At 41.0% G+C, this 23,065-nt stretch overlaps 1 protein-coding gene across 1 annotated transcript in view; it reads right to left on the reverse strand.

Moving 5' to 3' along the window:
• Positions 1 to 2,897: 2,897 nt before the first annotated feature.
• The window catches only part of iars1 (isoleucyl-tRNA synthetase 1), a 60,524-nt gene continuing 40,356 nt past the window's right edge, over positions 2,898 to 23,065 (reverse strand). The window contains 10 exon segments of the mRNA XM_030051240.1: positions 2,898 to 4,336; positions 6,920 to 7,072; positions 7,150 to 7,302; positions 7,589 to 7,714; positions 9,371 to 9,491; positions 10,012 to 10,188; positions 13,079 to 13,174; positions 19,292 to 19,404; positions 21,516 to 21,597; positions 21,599 to 21,691. Of these exon segments, the coding sequence (XP_029907100.1) occupies positions 4,254 to 4,336; positions 6,920 to 7,072; positions 7,150 to 7,302; positions 7,589 to 7,714; positions 9,371 to 9,491; positions 10,012 to 10,188; positions 13,079 to 13,174; positions 19,292 to 19,404; positions 21,516 to 21,597; positions 21,599 to 21,691 (1,197 nt within the window). The 3' untranslated portion in view covers positions 2,898 to 4,253.

A 23,065-nucleotide genomic window follows, 5' to 3' on the forward strand; every position in this document is an offset into this window, starting at 1 on the left:
AACACAGATCTATTTGAAATAAAGTCTTTCCTCTCTGGGTGTTTGTACACATAAAGTGCGGCATCGCTATTGCACATGAATTTTGACCTTAAACCATTCCCTCAATAACATCACGAGTAAATAAACCTTGCGCAGTTTTGCCTAAGCAGGACTTTGGGAGATGAAAACATGCATTTCCCCCAACATGAAACAATGACCCAGTGGGTTACTGGAGGTTTCTGCTGTACACTCAGGGGATGAATTCCCCCCTCCTTGCGCCTGCAGGCCTCCCCATTTCCTTCAAACAGCAGTCATAATAACAAACACGCCTACGTAGCCGTCTTCTTACCTAATTTACTTCCTTGTTTGGAGCTGTAGTCACTGATGCCATTCTCTTGTTTGAGGCTTAGACCGGTCAGCAGGATGCGGGGGGCTGAAAGTTGATTTAATGGCTGAGATTTTTTTCCATTACGTATTGCACATGTAGCCCATGTCGCCCGGAGGCTGGGGGAACAACTTGGGGGAGACAGCAGCACTGCTCTTTAGTGCATTTACAGAGGGAATGCACCGGGAGTGTGCTCACTGGCTTATTCTTCAAGAATGCGCATTTTCCTCCTGCATTATTGGGCACTGGGTTTCATTCCGCATTTGATGCACAACTTGTTTCCTTGCTTCTGCTGTCAGACACTGCAGCATCCCACACCCTGTAATGGCTTTTTGTTGGCCAACATGAGAGAGAGGGGAGGATGTGTTCACTTTACCCATGCTGCATGTTTCTGTGATGCGTGTCCATTAGCAGATGGCTGGGTGACCCGCTCTCTTAGCCGGACCGAGGTGTTCACAGGCAGAGAGAGAGCAGCGGGACCAGATGGGAGCGAGAGGGATGAGAGGAGGCAGGAGGACATGGTGCTGTGTGTGTGTGTGTGTGTGTGTGTGTGTGTGTGTGTGTGTGTGTGTGTGTGTGTGTGTGTCTGTGTGTGTGTGTTGGGGGGCAGTGGGGGGGATAGGTGTGCTTAATATTCAGGGAGGCTGCAGCTCCGCCCAGGAGGGATGAGGATAAAGTCATCACACACTGATGTGACACTGATTACAGAAAGGCTGCAATTCATGACAGTAATACACTTTGGGCAAGTGCAGCTGCAGTGCGTACATCACTGTGAGAAGCTCTGACAGAGAGACAGAGGAGTTGGACTTCATATGATACACTCACTTTCCACTGCGCCTCGCGATATTTCAGGAGCTGCAGTTTAATATACCGGAGTATAACATGCAAATGTAGGCTATATGTTATGCGCATATAGATGAATGGCATATTGATTTGTTTAATTTGGATGCAAATTGGTGTTTTACTAATACGATCATGTTGTAAAGATCAGAAGGAGAAAAGGGGCGAAGATTACCACACAGATTATAACAGAGAGTTGAGTAGGATGAGTTATCTTGTTTTATGCTCTCTTTCCTACACATGTATATTTAATGATAACTAAAGGAAAAAATCCTAAATGTTGTGATCTCCTTCTTTAAACAGTCAACAGTGCAGAGGAAGCTGTTTCCACAGCTCAGTAAGACTTCTGCTGCCGGGGAGAGCAAACCGAGCTCTCTCATGTCCCTTTGAGCCAGATGTGAAAGGTCCTCTGCAACAGCGCCCCCAGCTGAGAGCTGCCTGAACCTCCAACAAGTGTTACTCCCTTTGCTGTTTGGTATGATCGATACACAAGGCTCCTCACTAGCTTGGCTCCAAGAGGCCATGAGCATGTTTATTAATAGACACCAAGGGCAACCCCAGCAACCATGAGATCCATATATTCCTATAGGGTCTATAGTGTGTTTGTGGTTTGTAGCATTGAACTTACAGCAGCCCTACTGAGCATGGTGCTATTTATCTTCTGTAATTAACATTTCTACAATAGGCTACTCCTGTAGTTTTGTTATGAAAATAGAATTGTGTAAAATTTATTATGATTACTGTAGTTCTTTGCTCTTCATGTTTAGAATAAATCATTCATTCCAACTAGTATTGCATAGCAGGGCTGAAACTCCCTTATAATAATAAAAGTGCAGCCTGCAGGATGGCCTGGTGGAAGATTTATACCTCCTGCCATGGGTGGCGAGTTAGTGGGTCAGCTGCAGTCAGAACATACCAACGATGGGCTGGAATAACAGCTTTTCATCACTGGGATCTGGATGAAGGGAGTTTTAGTTGCCGGGCCAGAATTCACAGTCACTCTGGTGCAGTGCTGACTCTAAGAATCACACGGTGACTGGGGATCAGACGGTCAGTGTTAAAGTTGGTCAGCAGTCCTGAATTTGAAGAGGGTATATGGCAAGCAAACATTAAGAAATAGTAATTTAGTGTCTTGTTCTATTCTTGGTGAGCACTGCTTTTCACAAGAGTTTCAGGTCTTGGTCAAGAAGTGACAAAGGGATGGAATGAGAATAAAAGACTGGCTGCTTTATTAAGGATTTATTAGAAACCAAGATGTCACAGAGAAGGAAGCAAATGACAGCACCTTTACCAGCACAACACAGCTTATATTCTTTTACTCCCTTTTTCAAAAATAATTGTGATTTTGAGTCTGTATTCTCATCAAGGATTTAAAAAACAAGGTTCATAAATTCTTTCACAAATTCATGCATAGTTGTTACTGTAAGCATAAGCTCCGTTTGGATTAATGATAAAATACAATGTTTTTCCTTATGATGTATCTGTTCTGACATTTAAAGGGCAAGGTCAAAGTTATTCCAAGGTATAGTCTATATTTGTAGTCAACATCAACCACACACATACACACACACAGACAAAAAATAATCAGACTGCAGGACCCTACAGATATACTGTTCAGTACACACAGCATCAGTGTTTCCGTGTCAGACAGAAGTTTGAGCGAGTGCAAAAGAAATTACACAGAACTAGTTGATTCCCAAAGTCACTTTCTTTTATTAGTTCCATTTGTCACCAAAAATAGCACATAATCCTTTTGTTGCTCAGACAGGATTTTATTACAACACCTTTTTGTCCATAAGGTAGACTGGCCCGAAATCCATTTCACCTTTTAAATGCCTACACTATCGCCCACAGGGTTTTCTGTGTAATGAACAGAGCAGGTTTTGTCAGTTCAATTCTAAAGCGTGTGTAAGCACAATGGGCTCAATTGGTTTCCCAATTATTGGCCACAGCAATAATTACTGTGGACTAAGCTAACTTCCATTGAAAGCTGTGCTGTGAAATAGCCTGCATAATTTTCATCATTAGCATGATAAAGAAAAACCTCAAGTGGTCGTATTGACAGCTGGACAAATTCTAGGTCATCTTGTTGCAATATTTCATGGCCTATGGTACAACTAGAATCCAAGAATAGAAGTGTTGATCTGAGACCATTTTTATGAATTCATAGTGCATTTTATGACTTCATTTGAGTTGACCAGTGATTCTAGACCAGTTCTCATATTCTTAGAGACACCACAAATACAATCCCGTGGCTTCTTTTTGTCCGAGGTGGGATGGATTTAGACTCATAAAATGTTCAGCTGAGGTAAATGAACCTTTGGCATTCCTTTCTGGGCAGTTTTGATGGATCATTTTCACTGTGTGCGGTAGACATTTTTTTTCTAACTTATTTGCTTTCTTCCAACAAACAATTCTCATTGTTTTCAATGATTGGCCATTTCACACCTTACCATCAACATCTATCCAAGCCTGTCTATTCAGCTGTTGTGGAGGAAGAGTCATTCTGTTCTTGAACTGTGCCCACTTTCTAGTTAAGAGTGTAAACCTTATTCTTTTTACTGACAAATCTCTCGGTCCAGTATAAATATATTCTAACTGACAGCACAATGTGTTTCCTCTGACAACTGTCATGTATAATTGGCAGCAGATTAGGAGAGAAAGTAACAGGAAAAGGAAATTGCACCAGGGATGAGAACAGTAAGCCTGAGCTAAATACCTAAGGTAAAAGTCTCAAACAGAGCCATTGTAATGTCTTGGGATGTCTTTAAAAACAGCACAATCTCATGACATCTGAAGAAATGCAAATTGTGAAGGAAAAAATTTTCAAGACACAGGTAATAGCAGGGCACAATTCTGTTGGTAATAGTTGTGAACTTGCCAGACAATCCTGTTGTGGCCCATGATTTCCTCTAAGGCATCTTAACACGAAGCTTTTTAAGTTTGCCATGGATCCACAGCAAGAATCCACATCCAGGAAACCTCCAGTGGATCACAGACAGCATCAGTGCTAAGATACCTTCAGGAAAAGGGTTTGGATTCTGGCGATCTATGCCTCCGCAGTTGTGGGAAGAACTCTCACAAACAGAGTTTTGGTGTCTAGAGATTTCACAGAGGAGTCAGCTGGTAGCTCTGAAAAACACAACGAGATATTCACAAGTTACTGGGTTATTATGGGTAATTACATTTAAGACTAAAACTTGGCAGGGAAAAAAAACAAAACAAATCCTAGTGAAAATGTAAGTGTAAAAAAGTCTAAGTCTAAAACTACACCCCTGATCCCAACGCTCATAAAAATACAATCATTAAAAAAGCTCCATCTGTATTTTCACTACTCTTCAAACTAAAGTCAAGTGACTCTTCTAGATGTTACACCCAGTTGAGACAAATATCAACATCAAAAGAAGAAATATTGAACATTTCTCAAAAGTAGAAACTGAAACTTGAAAATAAAATCAGAAATACTGCAAATATATTTTTTCATATGTATGTATTTTTTCATGGATATGCTCAGCATTTAATTTTACTGCATCTATATTGTGCCATCATACATATTTTTTTTTTTTTTTTTTTTTTTTTTAAATTTTACAACAAACTTATTCTCTTATCTGTTCACTTATTGCTGAGAGGATGAGGGAAACCACACCATCCCCTTGTGTTTTATTAATTTTAGATATGTCCCATCACCCAGCTCACCGAGGAATGAACTATGAAAAAAGGTGACTTAATGCGTGGCTAAACAAAGAAAAAATAACTGACATGATATCTGATCCAAAAAAAAAAAAAGAAAAAAAAAGAATTTGACTTGGACCAAAACTAATTCAAAATAATGAACCCAAAATACTTTTCCAAGAATCTTCTGAATCTAACTTAAGGGGAAACAAATCTTTTTTAATGATTAAAATCTCAGAGAATTGCAAACTTTATTAAAACATATTTTCTATAATCAAGCAATATTTATTAACAAGTGACATTAACATGCCTGACAGAGCTGAACCGGCTGACACTAACAAAGAGCAGTGGGCTGGACATTTCCATCTCCGTACAGTCCTGTCAGTCTTTCAGTTGTTTTTGATTGTCAGCTGGACTCAACTTTTCTTTGCTACTAACTCATAAGCAAACACTCTTCTTGTGCCTAATCACGGCTGTGGGGACACAGCCTCCTGGAGTGTGGATTAACACCGTGCATCAAAGTGTGTGCACTCCATCAAGAGTTAACTAGGATTTTTCAGCTGCTACAATACTGGGTTGGGTCTGATCTGCTGACTCCGACAAACTGCAGGGTGTTCATATGGAACCAGTACAACTGGAATACAAGAAAACAGATTTGATCAATTATTTGACTGTATGTAAAGTCAACTACTTGACCTGGAATTAAATTAAAATAGAGAATAAAGATTAACTGAATTTCCACCAGATACTACTTTATCATAGAACGCAATGGAGCGTAAACCGACAAATAATAGGAAAATGAATGTTTCTGCATAGGCTCTGATTGATGACTTTATGTAAGTGAAAAGGGAGGTTCCTAACCAACAGGCCTGGTGCTGCACAGCCTCAACCGCTTCAGCTGCCAGCCCTGACAGCTTCACATGACCTCCTGTACCGCTTCCTGTGTAACTACAGCCTCTGTTGGTGCCAGCTGACAGTGACCCCTCCAGCCCCGACCCTTCAGTCTAGCAGCTCCACAGGCACTGGACGCAAACCGGTGTTTTGAGTAGATGCCCGGGGAAAACTGTGCGATACGGTAGCTGCACAGGGCATTTTGCAGGAGTTTGCATGTGTTTGCACATCGTCCTCCCTCATCATGCTGGACTGGCCCAGAGAGACGAGCATGGTGAGGGGAAGATGATGGGAGAATTAAGGGAAGGGAGACTTCAGTAAGAATTTTTTTTTTTTTTTTTTTAGAAACTTGGCATTTTAGCCAATGTTAAAATGATGAAAGTTGCTTGATTTTTCCAAACCTGCAGTGGCAATTCATCTAGATATCTGCGCCTGTTCTAACACCAGTTGACCCTCAGTCATGCTGAGAACCCTCTACATGGATACTAACATTGACTACATTTACATGCACAAAACATTCCAGGTTTTGCCCTTCTTCTGAAAAAGACAATATTCCCATTAAGCTGTTTACATGGCTAATGAAGATGAGAATACCACTAATATTCCCATTTACATGTAGCTGTGCAAACTCTGACTGGTTTGACTGTGCAAACAACTCTTTCATTCATTAACCCACCTGACTGAAAAGGTCGGCGTTGCAATATTTGTGCATACCCAAAATCCAGCTGATAGCCAAGTCTTTCATAATGTTTAAAAGTAGGTGTGCTTCTCCTTCTGACCAGAAAATGTGGGCTTTTTGTTTTTTGAATGTATCTGTACCCCAGCCTTGCAAACTGTTGGCTACTTGGTTTGTTTACAACGCAGAGTGGACCGTAAACAGGCCGCAGTGTGTCACAAACTGCAGTAAAAACCCCAAAACGTATATTCCACATGAGCTGAATACATGACCAAAGAGTGTTCCTAAAACCTGAATAATATCAGCTTAAACAGTGTCTTGAACAGAAAATTCAGAGGAAGGCCTAATAAGGAGTATCCAAACAGAATGTGCTGTTCACATGACCCATATCAAATTCAAAATGTTTTCATATTCAGAATAATGGTGGAAAATTCATGTGCATGTAAAGGGAAGTGAGTGACATCTATTCTTCTTACCCTGAGTAAGGTCCTGGTCCAGGTACAGTTTGAGCCGTCTGCTGCGGAGGCCAAAAACCTTGGCAGCCTCAGAGAGCAGACCCATATGGTCCAGCCCATTCTGGCCCAAGGGGTTCACCAGCAAGAGAGTGCCCACCTCTCCTGTCTGGCACTCTGGAAGCAGACACAGAGTGTTAGACAGGTGAAAGCAATGCAGTGCTAACCGCTTCCAACAGGCGTGTGTTCCTCACCAGCTGGCTGTGCGTTGCAGAGCTGCAGGTTGACATAAGGACATAGGAGGGTGTCAGGGGTGGTGGTGGTGTCGGGGCCAGGGGAGGAGCCTGCTGATGTCACTGACAAAGTTTTACCACTCAAAGCCTGAAGGTCCATTTTGTTTGTCAGCTCTGTAACCGACACAGAAAAACATCTCTGTTATTCATCACTACTGCCACAATAACATCAACAGCTGTGACACGGTGACAGTTCAGTAGTTTAGTTTTTGCATGGAAGTGTGGCGACTCTAAAGCAGAGGGAGACTGATATTCTCTCACTGCAGGGCAGACATGTACAACCACATCAGTGTTTTGTGAGCCAGTGTGCCCTTACAAGCCAAACCACACATGATAAACAGAGACAGAGCTGCACGCATCTGTGATTTCTGCGTCCACTTGTTTCTGTCCAGTTTCTCACCGTCCTTTCCACTGAAGAAGCGGAGCTGGGTGTTGTTGGTTCCAAAGATGACGCTACACACTTTCTTCAGCTTGTCCACGTCCAGTCTGTTGTCTCCTTTAGGGTTTTCCAATAGCACCACACCCTCTGAACAAGAAACCAATCACACTGGATTACTCAAGCAAAAACTCCCATCAGCCAACAGTGCTTAAATCAACTGCTTGGATCAGTTCAAAGTATCTGATACCCATGTGAGCTTTGAAACCAAGCTGGGAGCAGGGTTCTTGAGTCAATTTCAAGAATCCCAAGATAGTAGTCGATAATATGAGTTTTTCAGTAGCTGATGGTGATACATAATCTTTATCTCTTCTTTTATTTAAGATTATTTTTTGGCATTTCTGCTTCCAAAGTAGAGAGAGAGACAGGAAAGGCAGGGGAGAGACAGGGGATGACATGCAGCAAATGGCCTGAGGTCGGATTCAAACCCAGGACGCTGTGATCAGGACTCAGACTTAACAAGTGGTACGCAAGCTTATCCGGTAAGCCACCGGGGCACTCTATCTTTTTCTTTTTGCATTTGATAAAGTACAACAATTTAATAATTATCATAACAAATAAGGCACAAAATTGCTGAACTTAAATGAACATTTATAAAACACTGACTGCTTTGTTGCTGCTTAGGCAGATCTGCACTGTCTGCAATGCACAAACATTTTAAATTTAAGAAATGTATGAACTAAATAAATGTTCATAAATGCTCATGTAATCAAAAAAACTAAACTTTGTAAAGAAAAAAAAGACCTGAGAATAAGTAAATGAAAAATGAACATTTTACTGCACTTAACAACAGCATTTATCAGCAGATAAGGGAGGGCACTGACATCGTTCCACAGAAGCCACACGGACAAATCTGTCTGCTGATGTGTCTGCAGACATTTTTTGTTTGTCAGCCATCTGAGCACAGATATCAGCTGATGCCGACCATCTCAAAATGCCAGATATTGGCTTGATTAATCATGTGACTGATTAACTGGTCAATCTCTCCCCTAAGGTAACAAAATGTATAGTTCAAAGACCCTGTCGTCTTTCAAATGAAGTGGAGAAAAAGGTATCGTAAACTAGCAGTGCAATGTCACACTGATTGCCAATAGTGAAACAATCTTTTGGGTCGGATCAAAGTTTGGAGACTCTTCTAATATGGAGAACAAATGGGGTTAACAATATTCCTTGCTTTCACTTGATGTTCCCTCTGAAACCACGTTGCCTCTCTCCTCGTTAAAGTAGCAATATTCACACCTCAAATGGAGATGCAGTGTGAACTAAGTGAATAACGATGATTGTTTAACAGTTTCTGTTAAAAGGCCCACCCTCCTGTGAGTGCTGCAAAAAATCTCAGCAGTGCAGCCTTTTTTTTTGTTTTTGTTTGTTTGTTTGTTTGTTTTTACATCTGCAGACAGGCCACGGGTGGGCACATCTGAAAGCGCAGCCATGATGTGGGCTTTTCACAACAATTTGGCAGCTCCTCGGCTCAGATTAAACTGTATTCACCTGCCTTTTGAGTATGTGTTTGTTTATGCAGAGTTGTGCTAATTGATGTTCAATTAGCACCTGGCCTGCAAACTTTGTTGTATACAATGTCTTGAGGGTGCAGGTGGGGGTAGCACTAAACTGTCAGGACTCAAGCGGTTCAAAAAGCAGGGGGAGCAGTCCTGAACATGTACAGGCCGGCGGACACCCCTAATCTGGCTTGGAGAAGGCAGAATATATTCAAAACAAGATTTTTTTGATTGCGCCATTACCTACCTTGCTCTTTGTTGTTGACTTTGACCTTGAGGTTGACATAGGTGCAAGCTGGTCCATTGAGAGGAGCCCTGGGGGCAGAGGAGCCCTTCACTATGGTTAACTCCAGGTCTGAGCCTTTAAGCTGCAGCACAGAAAACAGCATAAATGTTAGAGCGAGACAGACAGTTGGCCATTCGATATTCTTTAATGAAGCATCACAAATAAAGATCGCCCCCACCCTTCTGACATGCTTGCACACACAAGCAGAGGTCTAGGATGCAATTTCCAAAAGAGCCACACATAAGAAAACACGCACTTGTGGTTGTGCAGTGCACTCTTGACAAGTGTCCATAAAGTGGTAGATAGCATGACCTGTTAAAATCATTCACATCATATTAATGAGCAGAACAAACTCACATTTTTTTTTTTTGCACTCTTTGTCTTTTTTGCATTGTTTTATCTCCTGGTTGTGTGCTGGGGTCAGTCAACTTCTAGCCGAGGCACCATTCACACTTAAGGCAGCACACACTTTACTACTGTTTTTTTCAGAGTGTTAACACCATGCCTCTTAGGTGTAGAGAGCCTGTTCAGTTGACGTTTTGACGGCTTCTGCTGTAGCACATCAACAACAAGCCTGCTAGCCCCCAGGTAACCTTTCATACCTGTGTCTTCTCTTCTACAATGACGCCGGCAGTCTTGGGGACAGGGTAGGGCAAAAGAGGGGCCTTGGTGGTAGCCAGGATGAAGTCAGTGTGGGCCTGGATCACAGAGTCCAGGTACTCCCCTGCTGGCTGGCTTTGGTAGTACACAGTTATCTCATCTGACGGCACCAAATGGCCCTGGGTGACAAGAGATCAGTGGATGGTAGTTAAGTTATTATGCAAAAAAGTAGCCAGTGGAAGATTACACTGAGAAATTAATAGAGGATGCTCATTTTAATGGAGAACAGCCCAATAATCACCAGGACATACTATCTAAACATGAGTGACAGCACCGATACAATCTGTATCATGATGCACTGCAGTACTATACCGAATTTACTGAATATGTACAACTAGAGTTTAAGATACAACCTGGTGCGTAACACATGGGTAGACTAATAACATATACAACATATTTCAGGTGGCAAAATGACCCAAAATATAACTCAAATTTCCAATTCTAATTTATTAAAATAGAAATGGCAAAATGCACTCACTTACAGTGCAGTTATATGTAGATGACAATGCATCATCTAAAAATTAAGTGCTTAAATGATTAATACAATCGGTTCAAGAATTGATACAGTACTGAAAAGAATATCGCATCCCTCTGTAAGTCTGTAAGGTGCAGACTGAGTCAATTATTTTTTGCACGTCTATAGAAACAATACTATGGGGTATTATGTGTGATAAGGCATAAACCTGTTATCTTTACAGAAACATTTATGGTTTGCTGACCAAGACAGCTTTGTAGTGTCTTTCAGTGCATATATAATATGACACAAGGAGAAGGCGAGGGTTCAGATATGCTTTACAGAAATCATTTTCTGATAGCTGGTGATGCAATCAACCACTGCCTCAGTTATTCTCTTTTAAGCCTTCTCTCTTCCTTGCTTCTCTCTTTTACACAGGAGAGAATAAATACGGGAAGAAACAATTACCTGAAAGAAGGATTGAGGGGAAAATGGGATAAACAAAATGAATGGGAGGAGGAAACAAAAGGAGAGACAGTAGGAATTAAGGGAGAGAGGGAAAAAACAACAGCCTGTAAAGGAACAAATGAAGGCAGAAAGGAACAAAGGGAGATTTTTATTGGATGAAAGCCTGACTATTTTAGCACAGTGTGCTGCCAGCTTCTGCTAACCTTGACACTTTCAAATGCATTGATCTCATCCTAATCTACAGTGTGCAGCTGTGTACACACACACGCACAGCCGTACACACATACGCACAATGCCTGCACACATGCACGCTCTCTTAAACACACACACTCCAATTGCAGTATGTGGCTCAAGGGCAGAGGAATAACGTTAGCTAGATACCGAGGAGCAGTCAATCAATGGAGGAAGGTTTATAGGCTTTTCCTGCCAAGTGAAGGTACCAACCCCTCCCTCAGTACAGCTACTGTGTGTGTGTGTGTGTGTGTGTGTGTGTTTGTGTGTGTGTTAGGACTGAAATGTAAAAAAAACCCAAAAACAAACACATTGTGATTAATTTGATAGATATTGCAATTGCAACATGATTCACCATTTTAGTAGGACTGATCATTTTTGATTTTGTAATTTTTATTGCCAGGCACTGCACCAAAAAACATGTTTTCTTACATCTAGAAAACACAATTTGTAGGTCATGAGGTCTATGTAGCACCAGAATACTTTATTTGCAGGAATATTTTGGCACATATTTTACCTTTATCAAAAAACTGCAGCTCCTGCTCCTCCTTTGGGTATCGCACTTTGCCATGTTATGATTTTTTATTGCGATTAATTACTCACTGCTAGTATGTGTGCATGTGTGTATTAAGTTAGCTAGAGATACCTCAGGATTGTGAGCACTCCAGTTGAAAAAAAAAAAAAAAAAGAGAAAGGCTGCCCTCTTTCTCAACCCTGCATATGCTCACACACAAAACACAAAAACCCGCACAGACAAAGACACACATACACACCACCCTCAGTACACCCACAAACTACTAGAAAACATGTCAAGTAATTGATGAAAATTAATTCCCATCCCCATGGTGGAAAATTCCTCACCGATCTTAGTTTGAAATTACTGGAGGAATTTAGCCTGGCTGGGAGCCAGTGCACACCACTGCCACAGCAGGATGGAAAAACTGTTTGTTTCTTGTGAAAACAAGAGGCTGATGGCTAATCCGTCTTTACTCCCCAGACCACTTCAAAGCTCTAACATTAGAATCTGAAAGGGGCCAGACTGTAATTAAGCTTCCATTAAGCCTGCCTTGTGATGGAGAAACTTCTAACTGTGATGCTGCAATGGAAAGATTTCAAAACTGCCCTGACAAAATTAGCATGGGACATAAAGAGGAGGGGAGGAGGGAGAGAAGAAGGGGAAGAAAACAAAGAGAGAAAAAACAACAGATTACAGCCAAAGTTTTATGCTGGATCAATACCGATCTAAAGTAGATATGGAGGCAGACTGTGCCGTAGGTACAGTACCCCCCCCAAATGACTGGAAACAAATATAGAATTGTTTCTGGATGCCAAAAGCAAGCAAGCCTACACAAAGACATAACTGCTCTCTGCTGGAGATGCTGGATAATGTTGTATGGTGTGTAGTTGCAGCTGTATATCATAGTGTCCCAACAGTCTGCCAGGAAGGGACTTTCTGGTTGAACCAAACATGTGATTCTTTTAAATCTCATCCATGTCAAGAGGAGTAGACCATGGTTCACTTGTCTTTTTTTGTTGCCTCATCTTGCCTTGCTCCTAAGTGCTTACAATATTGTGTCAAAATTCTTACCCCAGCTTAATTATCATGCATTATTGTACAGGAACTGGTCGGACGGGATACACACACACTGCCCTGGATGACAAACTGTCTCCAAATTCAACTCAAGGGACTGACTCATGTTGTGCTCACCCTAGCACAGCTCCAAATACATGTGTTGGCAAACAGTTTACACCGTGTCAGATTCAATTCATTATACACTAGACTGCAAATTCGGAAGCACTGTGTTAGCTGCCATTCTGCTTCCAGAGCTACTAGTGTTCCTGTAATAGTGTCCCACCTTCTTGCGTAGTTTCTGGATGCGGTTGATGACCTCTCTGGCCACACCCTCGTCCACCATGGACTGGTCAGGGGTGACGTCCAGCAGCACCAGGACCTAGAGGACAACACACCGAGAGGGCAAGAGGAAAGTGTAAGCTGCATACTGAAGTGATCACAAACATGCTGGAGAGAACAAGTGTTCCTACGTGTTTCCAAAAACTGATAATGTATTCTGCCAACTTTGGCAAGAGAAGCTGCTTTCATACACAGCCCTCCACCTGGAACACTCTGTTTTCCCTGAGGGGAGATTTCCATTTTTGAGTCTATTTGAAAGTGCAATCTATGAATGTGAAAACAGGCAATGAAATTAACCCACAAAATAAGACGGGACATTCCTACCCAATCAAGCCTCCTCTGATTTCTTTCTCTATATGAACTGTCATTTGTTTGTTTTTTTAAATCTACAAATTTTAATACCATTTATATTTTTATGGGTTTCAAACATACTCTTGGACAATGATTTTAAGTGACTTTCCTATGACATTCAAACTCTTATTTGGTGAAATTCAAGGGCTCAAAACTCATTTTAGGGTAAGACATGACACTGTCCATCGAAGGGTTTTCCTAAAGAAGCTAGGTGTTGATCCTAGGATGGGATGGAGAGAAGTCCAAAGCAGAGCCTTCACAATTATAGAAGTACAACATTCTGAGACAAAAAACGTGATTAAGAAGTTTAAGGCCATTGTTTCATTTACAAAAAAATAAAGGCCTTCTTTTATTTTCAGCCAATGCCCTTAAGGGTAGAAAAATATTTTCTAGTTTCTCTATGAAATATTTAAAGTTCTGATTGATTACGAGTGATTTGCTTGACCTGACTGATCACACATTACTAGACCAGCTTTTTGTTAAAACGGTGCTAACTTAGTGCAGCCATGAAGAACGAGGAGGTGGCACTGTTCTGTGTAGCACGGATTCACAACAGAAGAAGAAAAACAAGAGGTCAGTGTGGGTGCGTGACATCTTATAAACCAAAGAGCAACACAGTGAGCTCCATCACTTGATCAATCACTTGAAAGCCAGTAAAGATTTTTTATAACCTATTTTAGACTGTCTCCATATCAGTTTGAACACCTCCTCCAAAAGGATGCACCCACCTCTGCCAAGATGGATACCAGCTACTGCAAGGAAATTTCAACTCAGGGGTGATTTGCTGTCTGCTCAAGAGAAATTTGATCAAACAACCTAACAACAGCACCTCATATGCATTATATAACCACTAAATTAGAGACAAACAGCATCTATAAATTACTTATGTAATGTTCATATTTTAATTGTGCAATCAAAGCACAAATTACACATTGCAACAACACACAGAAAGGCAAAATATTCCAAATAAAATGCAAAATGAGAATCTTTTGGCATACCATGGGACCATACTCAGAGTTTGAAAACCTCTGTTTCACATAAAGCATTATGTAATATTGCACCTCTAAACCATGTGTCCTTTTCCTGAACTGGGTCTGCTAAAAATTCATAGTTATTTTCAATCCAAATCTTACTGTTTCCGGCATTATGTAGTTTATTCTAATTCAGTATTATCCAGATTTATTTTGTGTGTGTTAAGAACATTTTGTCCAGACAGCCTCTTGATTATGGGGAGTAAGGATACTCTAGACAGAAGATTAATTCCCTTTTTTCTCTGATCACCTGAATTCTGTAGTTCACCTAAAACTCTCAATTGCACTCAGCTCTGCTGTTTTGAATCCCTCTGCTGGACTACAACATTTATTTTAAAGATGAGCACCAAGCTAAATTTTAGCTTATTTTACAAGGCGGTGCAGCTGTACCGAATCGTCCTGATTAGCAGGTACTTATTTGTTGCAGTTTTAAGGCTGACTGAAGGATAAAAGTAGGCTTGCCTTCTATAGGAGTAAATACCGTGCTATAATGAAAACTAATACACAGAACTTCAAAAATCACATAGATTATAAATAGGCCAATTTCACCCCTCAATCCCAGTTCATGCCTAACAGACACAAAACTTTTGTTGCCATCTTAAATGCTTTGGACACACGGTCATTAAACTCTAGGTACTGTGATATGAATAGAATCGATTCTACCATGGTCACCACCGTAGCTACATCACTAATCTATAGCCCAAGGTCATTTTTCAACAACAGTGGCAGAAATGGGGAAAAGCTGTGTTTGTTCATTGTAATACCCATGGCATAACCCTATGCCGCCCCCCTGTCCAAGCATCTTTCCAGAGCAAGCATAGTTATTCAAAAATATGCCGTGGAAATTGACACAGGAGCAGCAGTTGAGACTAAAAACTGACAGAATATTAACAGAGAAAGGATGACGCATGACATTGGTCGTGAGCTGGAATTCATCGTCTGACATCATGAGTTTACTTTAGCTGCTGAGCTATCCAGGCTCTTTTATTAGCTTGGTGGTGCAATTACACATCTGAGGTGGGAAAAAAAAGTTATCTTCCAGAAATACAGCTAAAAGCTACTCTTCAAATATGCAAATGTATAGTGTGATGTGTTGACATGTGACATGAGTGCGTACAACTAGTAACTATAAACACATTTCTAATTTGACTATGCAAGTGGCAGTACAGTAATGCCAATATTGTGGCCTAAATGTGATGAGCATGTAGACTTTCTTTGCTGACCACTGCTCACAAAGGGGCAGTGCAATGACTGGCATTTTCCATAAGACCTTGCATGTTATAACATGGAAAGGAGAGAGAGAGAGAAAGAATGAATGACAGGGTGATGGAGAAAGAGCACAAAAACAATAAAGAGAGTAAAAGAAAAGCACAGAGAGTGAGACTGTTGGAAGGTAGAAAGTCAAAGAGAGAAAGAGAGCAAGAAACTGAAAGACTGAAAGAGCAAGCTCAGTAAACTGGTATTAAGGTGCAGCCGCGTGGTGTGTACACGGTTGGAGGAGCGCTGATTAGAAAGGGCCTGTGGGAAACGCGTACGTGCTGGTTCCCACTTAGCCGTGAAATGATTTCATACATCACACTCACAGTAAAGAGACATTAATGCTTTTACACGTTGTGGCACTGTGACGCAGTAGCAGGGAGAGAACAGCACAGATCCAGCTCCACGACACACTGTGGGTCAAGTCTATATACTTGACAACTACAGTAAAACAACTGTTGTTTTTTTTCCCCTGAAACTGAACTGAGACTCATAGTTTATTATTACATGGTGAAATCATATGTGAGAGAATGTGAGAGAGGGAGGGAGGGAGAGAGAGAAATGTTTGTACCTGTTCTTTTGTCCTTGTATCGCTACACTTATGAGGACCAAATGACTTCATAAGCATAAACAGATTGAGGAAAATCCTCATAGCAAAGAAGACATGTTGGCACTACCTGCCTCTTCAGGTTCTAGTTTAGGGTTAGGCCTTGGGTTTAGGGTTTAGATTAGGATTAGGTTACAGAAAGGATTAAAGAAGCACTAGGCATCATCATTGTAACATGATGTCAGTAAACTGCACACTCATGTTTACCAACACAGGGAACTAAAGGACTAAAGACTTTACATTGGTGAGTCTCTTTTACTCTGGCCAGACTGTTTGCTCATTCCTGTTTAAAACGGTTTGTATTTCACTCCTCACTCTGAGTCCATTTGAAGTCACGGTCGATTTCAGGGAGTCCAGGAAAACCGGGCACCCTTGCCCTTTATATACACAGAGAGGAAGTGGAAAAGGTAGAGAGTCTCATGTTCCTGAGAGTCTATATCACACATGATCTGACTTGGTCCATGAACACATCCCACCTGGTGAAGAAGGCCTGACCAAAACTGTACCAAACAGTAGTAAGCCTCACTGACTAAATTAAATTAACAAGGAAAATGATTCTGAAATGTTTCCACGGTAGCGACCACTGCCCAGGTCACGCCAGCAGTAAAAGCTGTTGCTCTATTTAAAGAGAGTAACAGAGGCACAAGGCACTGTCGCAGATGACACACAAAACGACTGCATCTTACCCGATTCGAGCAAAAAGTCAGGACTGAACAGGATGAGGATCCATAACCGCTCAGAGTTGGAAACAGAGAACAGACTTTATCCACACAGAAAGTGATACGGCTCCTCATCATCGTTTGGTTTGTTGTTTGGTTCGAGTTACATTAGGATGCGTTCCAGTTCTATTTAGTAAAGTGAGAACTGGGTAAAGGTCAGTTATTATCATGATATGTTCACATATAATTAAACTATGTTAAAACGTTGAATTGCAAACAAAAATATAAAACTGTTTGAAGGAGAAATTTGTTGATGTTTCCACAGCAATAGAAATTACATATTAGAGAGGGAATTATGACCTGTCTAACTTTCATGTTTAACTTTGACATTAATTCTGAGCACCTGATAATACATAATTAAAACTATGAGGCAATTTTTAAAATAAATACACAATCATTCATTTCCTAATCATTTGAATAGTGATGTGAGTGTTTTTATGCAAATAACCACTATAGATGACAATGAAGCAGTAAGACAACATTTAGAATTTTGGATCCGTTTACACTGACTTTGGGACGGTTTAAATTACTTTTCAGGACGGTGGTGCTGAGAAAAGTTTGGAGCCCTGAGTCTGGTGCATTTTGTATTTGTTTATAGACAATATTGGGAAAGGAGCACAAAGCCCACTGCTGTATGTGTTAGAAAACACTCAAATTAGACACTTGGGTGTTAAGTCAAACATGAAATCAGAAAAAACATAAAGCTGCTGAGAAAAACCATCACGCCAACCTTGCAATATTGTTCCATTTCGATTTTCTTCTGCATTCTAAGAGGTCTTGAAAAATCTTGAATTTAACTTGGTTGAAATTAATAAGTTCTCTCATCCAGGCAGGCTGCAAACTTTGCCACTGAGGCTCATATGCAGCACCTTCTATAAGTAGTGGGTCAAAGAGGCATCGTGTAGGACTAAATAGATGTCAATAAATCTGCTCTAAATTTGTTTTCCCATCAAGTGTAATTTTATTTCATATTTTTAAATTACCTCTATTACTGCCGACATTATTACTGATATTCACTCTGAGCACCCGCACCACCTGGGTACAACAGAGCCCTTTCCCTCCCGCTGCTGAAAAAAATCCAAGGAGAGACACTGAGCTTCTTTCCAAGAGCTGTAGCCTCCTTCTCACCCCCACGCCCCGACACACACCCACACACAATTTCACACACACACTAAAGAATCTAATTGGTATTGTCTACGTCTAGTTCTCCCAATCATTACACTATGCATTCCGTATTATTTAGATATTTCAACATTTATTTGTTCAGTGATGATGTCTGTGATCAGGAAGTTTGGGGCATGGCAGCTTTCATACAGTTTCAATAAAAGTAGAATCACATTCAGCTGGTAGGATGAAGAAGGCTCATTTAAAAATCATAAATAACACATGGCACATTATGTCCAATAAACATCTTTAGCCACCTGGCCTTCAACAGTGGCTGAGAGGCACAGGTGAGGGCCAGAGGAGTACAGTCCTACTTTGAATGAGACATTTATTTTTAAAATACAAACTTATGGTATCAAACCTAGCATGAAATTTACTGTTGTCCTGTTGGCAGACTTCCATTTCTTCTTGTGGATGTCAGGTGCCAGTAAGCAGAACGTATCATGTTTGCATTGATATTACAACTGATGACTGATTCTGCACAGAATGCATTTTTTCTGCCACAAAACCAGAAGCTTGCTTTTGAACTTGTTATAGCTCCCCACATGCAGAGACAGAGCCTAATTCTCTCGAATCATTATTTTATCCATAAAATGCATGTACTTTGTTCATGAAATAGATATCGTGCTGCAAAATAAACTTTTAAGTACAAATGGATAAATCTCCATTTATTTGCCTAATGTTTTGCATTTTAATTTTTTTCCATAAAGTAACCCTTCTGGCAAAATTTCATGCACAAAAGAAAAAAATTATTTCTGAACCTTCTGAACCTGTGGTTGAAATAAAAGTTTCTTGATATTTTTTGTATGAAATCCACAGGATAATAGTTGGCATCCCATACAGAATTTCATCTGAGCAAAATCAAATCTCGGGTCTCGACTAAATGGGAATGATTTCTTTCTTGTGTTATAAACCAATTTTGTGCAGCTCTATCTAGGCAGCCAGTGGTGAGAGTTATGGTTAGAGAATGGATGTAGTCAAAAAAAACAAAAAAACAAAAAACAAAACTAAGGTGAGGGTGTATGTACCTGTGCGTCAGAGTGTGCCTCGTACTGCGCAGCGGAGCCAGAGCTCTGGTCGAAAGTGTACATCAGCCTCAGGTCCTCCTCATGAAGCTCGTGGCCATCCACCGTGATGGAACCTGAGAATTACATGGGATAAGGAAAAGACACACAAATACATGAAATCACGTAGCCCACCTAATGTCTCTCTATCTATCTCTCTATCCATATACATACCAATGTGCGTGTGTGTGTATATGTGTGTATAGATCCACTGCTGTCTTCCTACCTACAGCCATTCCACACCTGGCTAGATCTGTGCTTTTTAAACAATAAAGCAAACCCAATCTAGTCAGGCTTATATCTCCATTTCGCCAGCAGCAACAATTACCCCTGTCTGTGTTCTGAGTAAAAACCATGACCATGTTCTACTCTCATCTCCACTCCCCCACACCCAGAGGGAGGGTGAAACAGTCACTCCGTATCCCTCTATCCTAGACTTCCACGCTTTGATTGCCGGTGTCCCTCCCTCCCCATCTGCACTCACCCACCCCTTCGCTTAACCTCGTCTCTTCCCCCCCATCAAGATGGTGGGATCAAAGTTACACGTAAGATTTAATGGATATTACAAAAAAATACCATCAACTACAAGACATGAAACCTTCAATCAGTCACACCCAAACAGCCCTCCTTCTAAGTGTGCTTACTTTGACATAATTAGCAATTCAATTTCAAGTGTTTATTGAGTCCTTGTTATTGAGATTGTGCTGCTAGAAATTGCTTTAGACGTCAAATGCAACAAACGGGTGAGAGGCTGTTTGCTAGTCCAGACAGATCATTTCACCATGACACTGTTTTTCTGGCAGTAAACCTTCTACTATTTGCCCGCAACAAAATGCATTCCTTCTTTTATACACCCTTTTTTTGTCCTTTCTTCAAATCCTTCTAAGACCTGCATTCTAAGAGGAAGATGAAGTGCTAAATAAACAGTGTGAAGATGCTACAGGTTGGCAGCTTAATAACAGGTTTTGTATATGCATCAAAAGCAGCTCATCTACAATAATCACCAGCCAAAGAATTGTCATTTGGGTACCGCTGAACACCACTCTGTCTTGGTGTATCCTTCCTCCAAAGCTATTCTCATTTCCCTACCAACCATTGTCATATCTCTCTCCCTCCCTCCATCTTTCATCCTCCTCCTTCAAATCAGCTGGACTTCAAACATCAGAGTGACTGGAAACGCGGGGTTCCCACAGTCCAGCTGACCTGCAGAGCTGCTTTCCCCAGAGGCTCCGAGGCTCTCCACACATCTCTTTCTAATTGGAGACACAGGATACCTGACACTGTTTCGATCCCTGTTCTGCTTGTGGCGCTGGTTTCAGAGGGGTTAGAGTTAGTGTTTTGAGGAAACGCTGTGCTGTGCGACTTTTCACAGACTTTCATTTTAAGTACTTATTCATAACTCACTGGTTTTCAAACTAGAGTCCAGAGACCTCCAGAGGCCCTTGAATGACTTGAATGACTTCCAGGTGGTCTTCAGCAAAATGAAGAATAGCTTAATTTCACAAGAACTTACTTGACTACAAATTGTCACTACAATTGTCAATACCCAAAAGAATGATTACTTTGGCATTATATTTTTATCTCACCAATATGAAAAGATTTGTCATCAAAAACAAATTAACACCAAACAAAATATCTCTTCACTTCAGGGTCCCAAGGGCAAAATCTGCAGAACTGTAGCTTAATTAACGTCAACTTGTGGGTCCCCTGACCCTTCTGATTAAATAATTAAGAAATATCTGAAGTGACGGGGAATAAACATGATTTGCAACATGTGACCATACACGTTCCTATCATTCAACTGTGTTCACTGATTAATTCTGTGAAAGACATGGTCACTGCCTCTACACTCAAGTGATTAGTGACAAAATGGCTGTATAAATGTTTGAAGAGATCATGTTTGTAGAGAGCCCAAAGAATCTAAACTCCACTATGTGGAGTTTAGATGTGGAGTGGAATGCCTTGCTGTGCACTTGAAAAGTTAAATGTAGCTATAAAGGGAATATGAAGCGAAAGGGAAAGCAGTGAAATGCATTATGCGACTGCATGAAAAGCACTTAAACAATATCTTTTGTGTTTGGGCTTTATTTCATCCCCCAGTAATTTTCACACAGCTCCTCTAATGGTTTAGAGTTTTTTGTGCCCTTTCTCACACACCTACGCACGTATCACACACAGAGAAGCATACCTGTCTTCTGGAAGGCCTCAAGCTGTTCGCTGGTCAGCTCCTTGATCGAGGCAGTGACGGCTTTGAAAGCCCCCTTCAGCCTCATTGCCCAGCACCATGTGGTCAGGCTCGGCCCTCAGACGGATGCCATACTTGTCTTTGTCAGTTGACAGGGTGAGCTGGCGTACGTTCAGCTCCTGGAGGACGCAACACAGATACACGCAGTGCTTTAGAAAAGGTACTATAATCATCTTGTAACTGCATGTGAACAGAAAGTACAGGTAGAAAACAACAGATTGAGAGTTCACATGTTCCAATTGGTATCAACAGGGACCAGTCAAAAGATCACAGACAGATAACAAGTCAGCTGGATAACCAGCTGGTCAGTCTGTCTTTCAGACCATAATCCAATGTGGCCTATTCTTTACCCGGGTACATTCAGGTATCAGCAGATTGAATTAATGCTTTTAAAGACCTACTCAAGACACATTTTATCCAAAATTAAGACTGTTTTTGAGAAAATCAGCTTTTTCGTATCCAAAATGTGCATTGCAGGTAAGCGTAAAGGTAAGTACAATAAATTTAGTCTTGTGCTGAGGTCAGTTTTTGGTAGACCAACTCCTTTAGCATAGACAGTAAGCAGCTGCTGTAATTAATCTAACCAGGACAAATTTAAGATTATTCATGACTTAAAAAAAAAATTTTTAAGGACATGCAGACACACAGTTATGTTGTAATAGAGGTACTAATGTTAGCCATACTGACAGCGGCCCTAACCTGCCACGCTCAGCTTCTCTCAATCAAACACACTGAAAAGAGCTGGACTGTGACAGGGGCTGGGCTCTTCCACAGTTAACTTAGTGACAGAGTGCAGATACGGTAAAAAACCTGGTCTGACATTTTGGAAGCGAGAACAGCAGCAAACACTTCCTTTCCCACAAGGCTTCTCCCTTGCTTTTGGCTTGAGCGCTGAGAAAAAGTTTGGTAAGTTTGAGTAGGTTTCATCAAGCAAATGGCACACAAGAAAAATATCGTTCAAGATGATATTGGCAAGGACAGTACAGGCTGGCAGTATGATCTCTACCTCTCTGTGTATTCTCTTTGGTGCTCTCAATCTCCACCCCTGTCTTCCTGCTGCATTTCTGTATTTTCTCTTGTTTTCACAGTGTAATAATTGAGGTGACAACTTGAGGCGAATGTACACCAGACATTTTTTTTGGATCCAGGTTTTTGACGTGCATGTGTCAAAGAAAATATGGAGCTGTGGGAACCGTGTCGCATTTGATGTCATTCTGTTCTTTTCCGCCTCTGGTCTATTTTTACTGGACCTGCTTGCATCTGTGAAGCATGGAAAACACTACTTTGACTGTATATCACACATAACATCCAATGTCTTTATTAAGAGCACCAACGTTTCCGTTTCTTTATTGCAACCAATGAAGGAACAATGGCAGCCTCTATGCCCCTCAAGCTTTTCTGTAGTCTAGCTTGTTGCCTGTAAATTAATATAAAAGAGCCTCTTTACTGTGCCAAGAGCTCAGCTTTGACTGGATTCTTGCATGAAGTCACTC

The sequence above is a fragment of the Myripristis murdjan genome, chromosome 5 (assembly GCF_902150065.1).
Source record: "Myripristis murdjan chromosome 5, fMyrMur1.1, whole genome shotgun sequence".
NCBI lineage: Eukaryota > Metazoa > Chordata > Actinopteri > Holocentriformes > Holocentridae > Myripristis > Myripristis murdjan.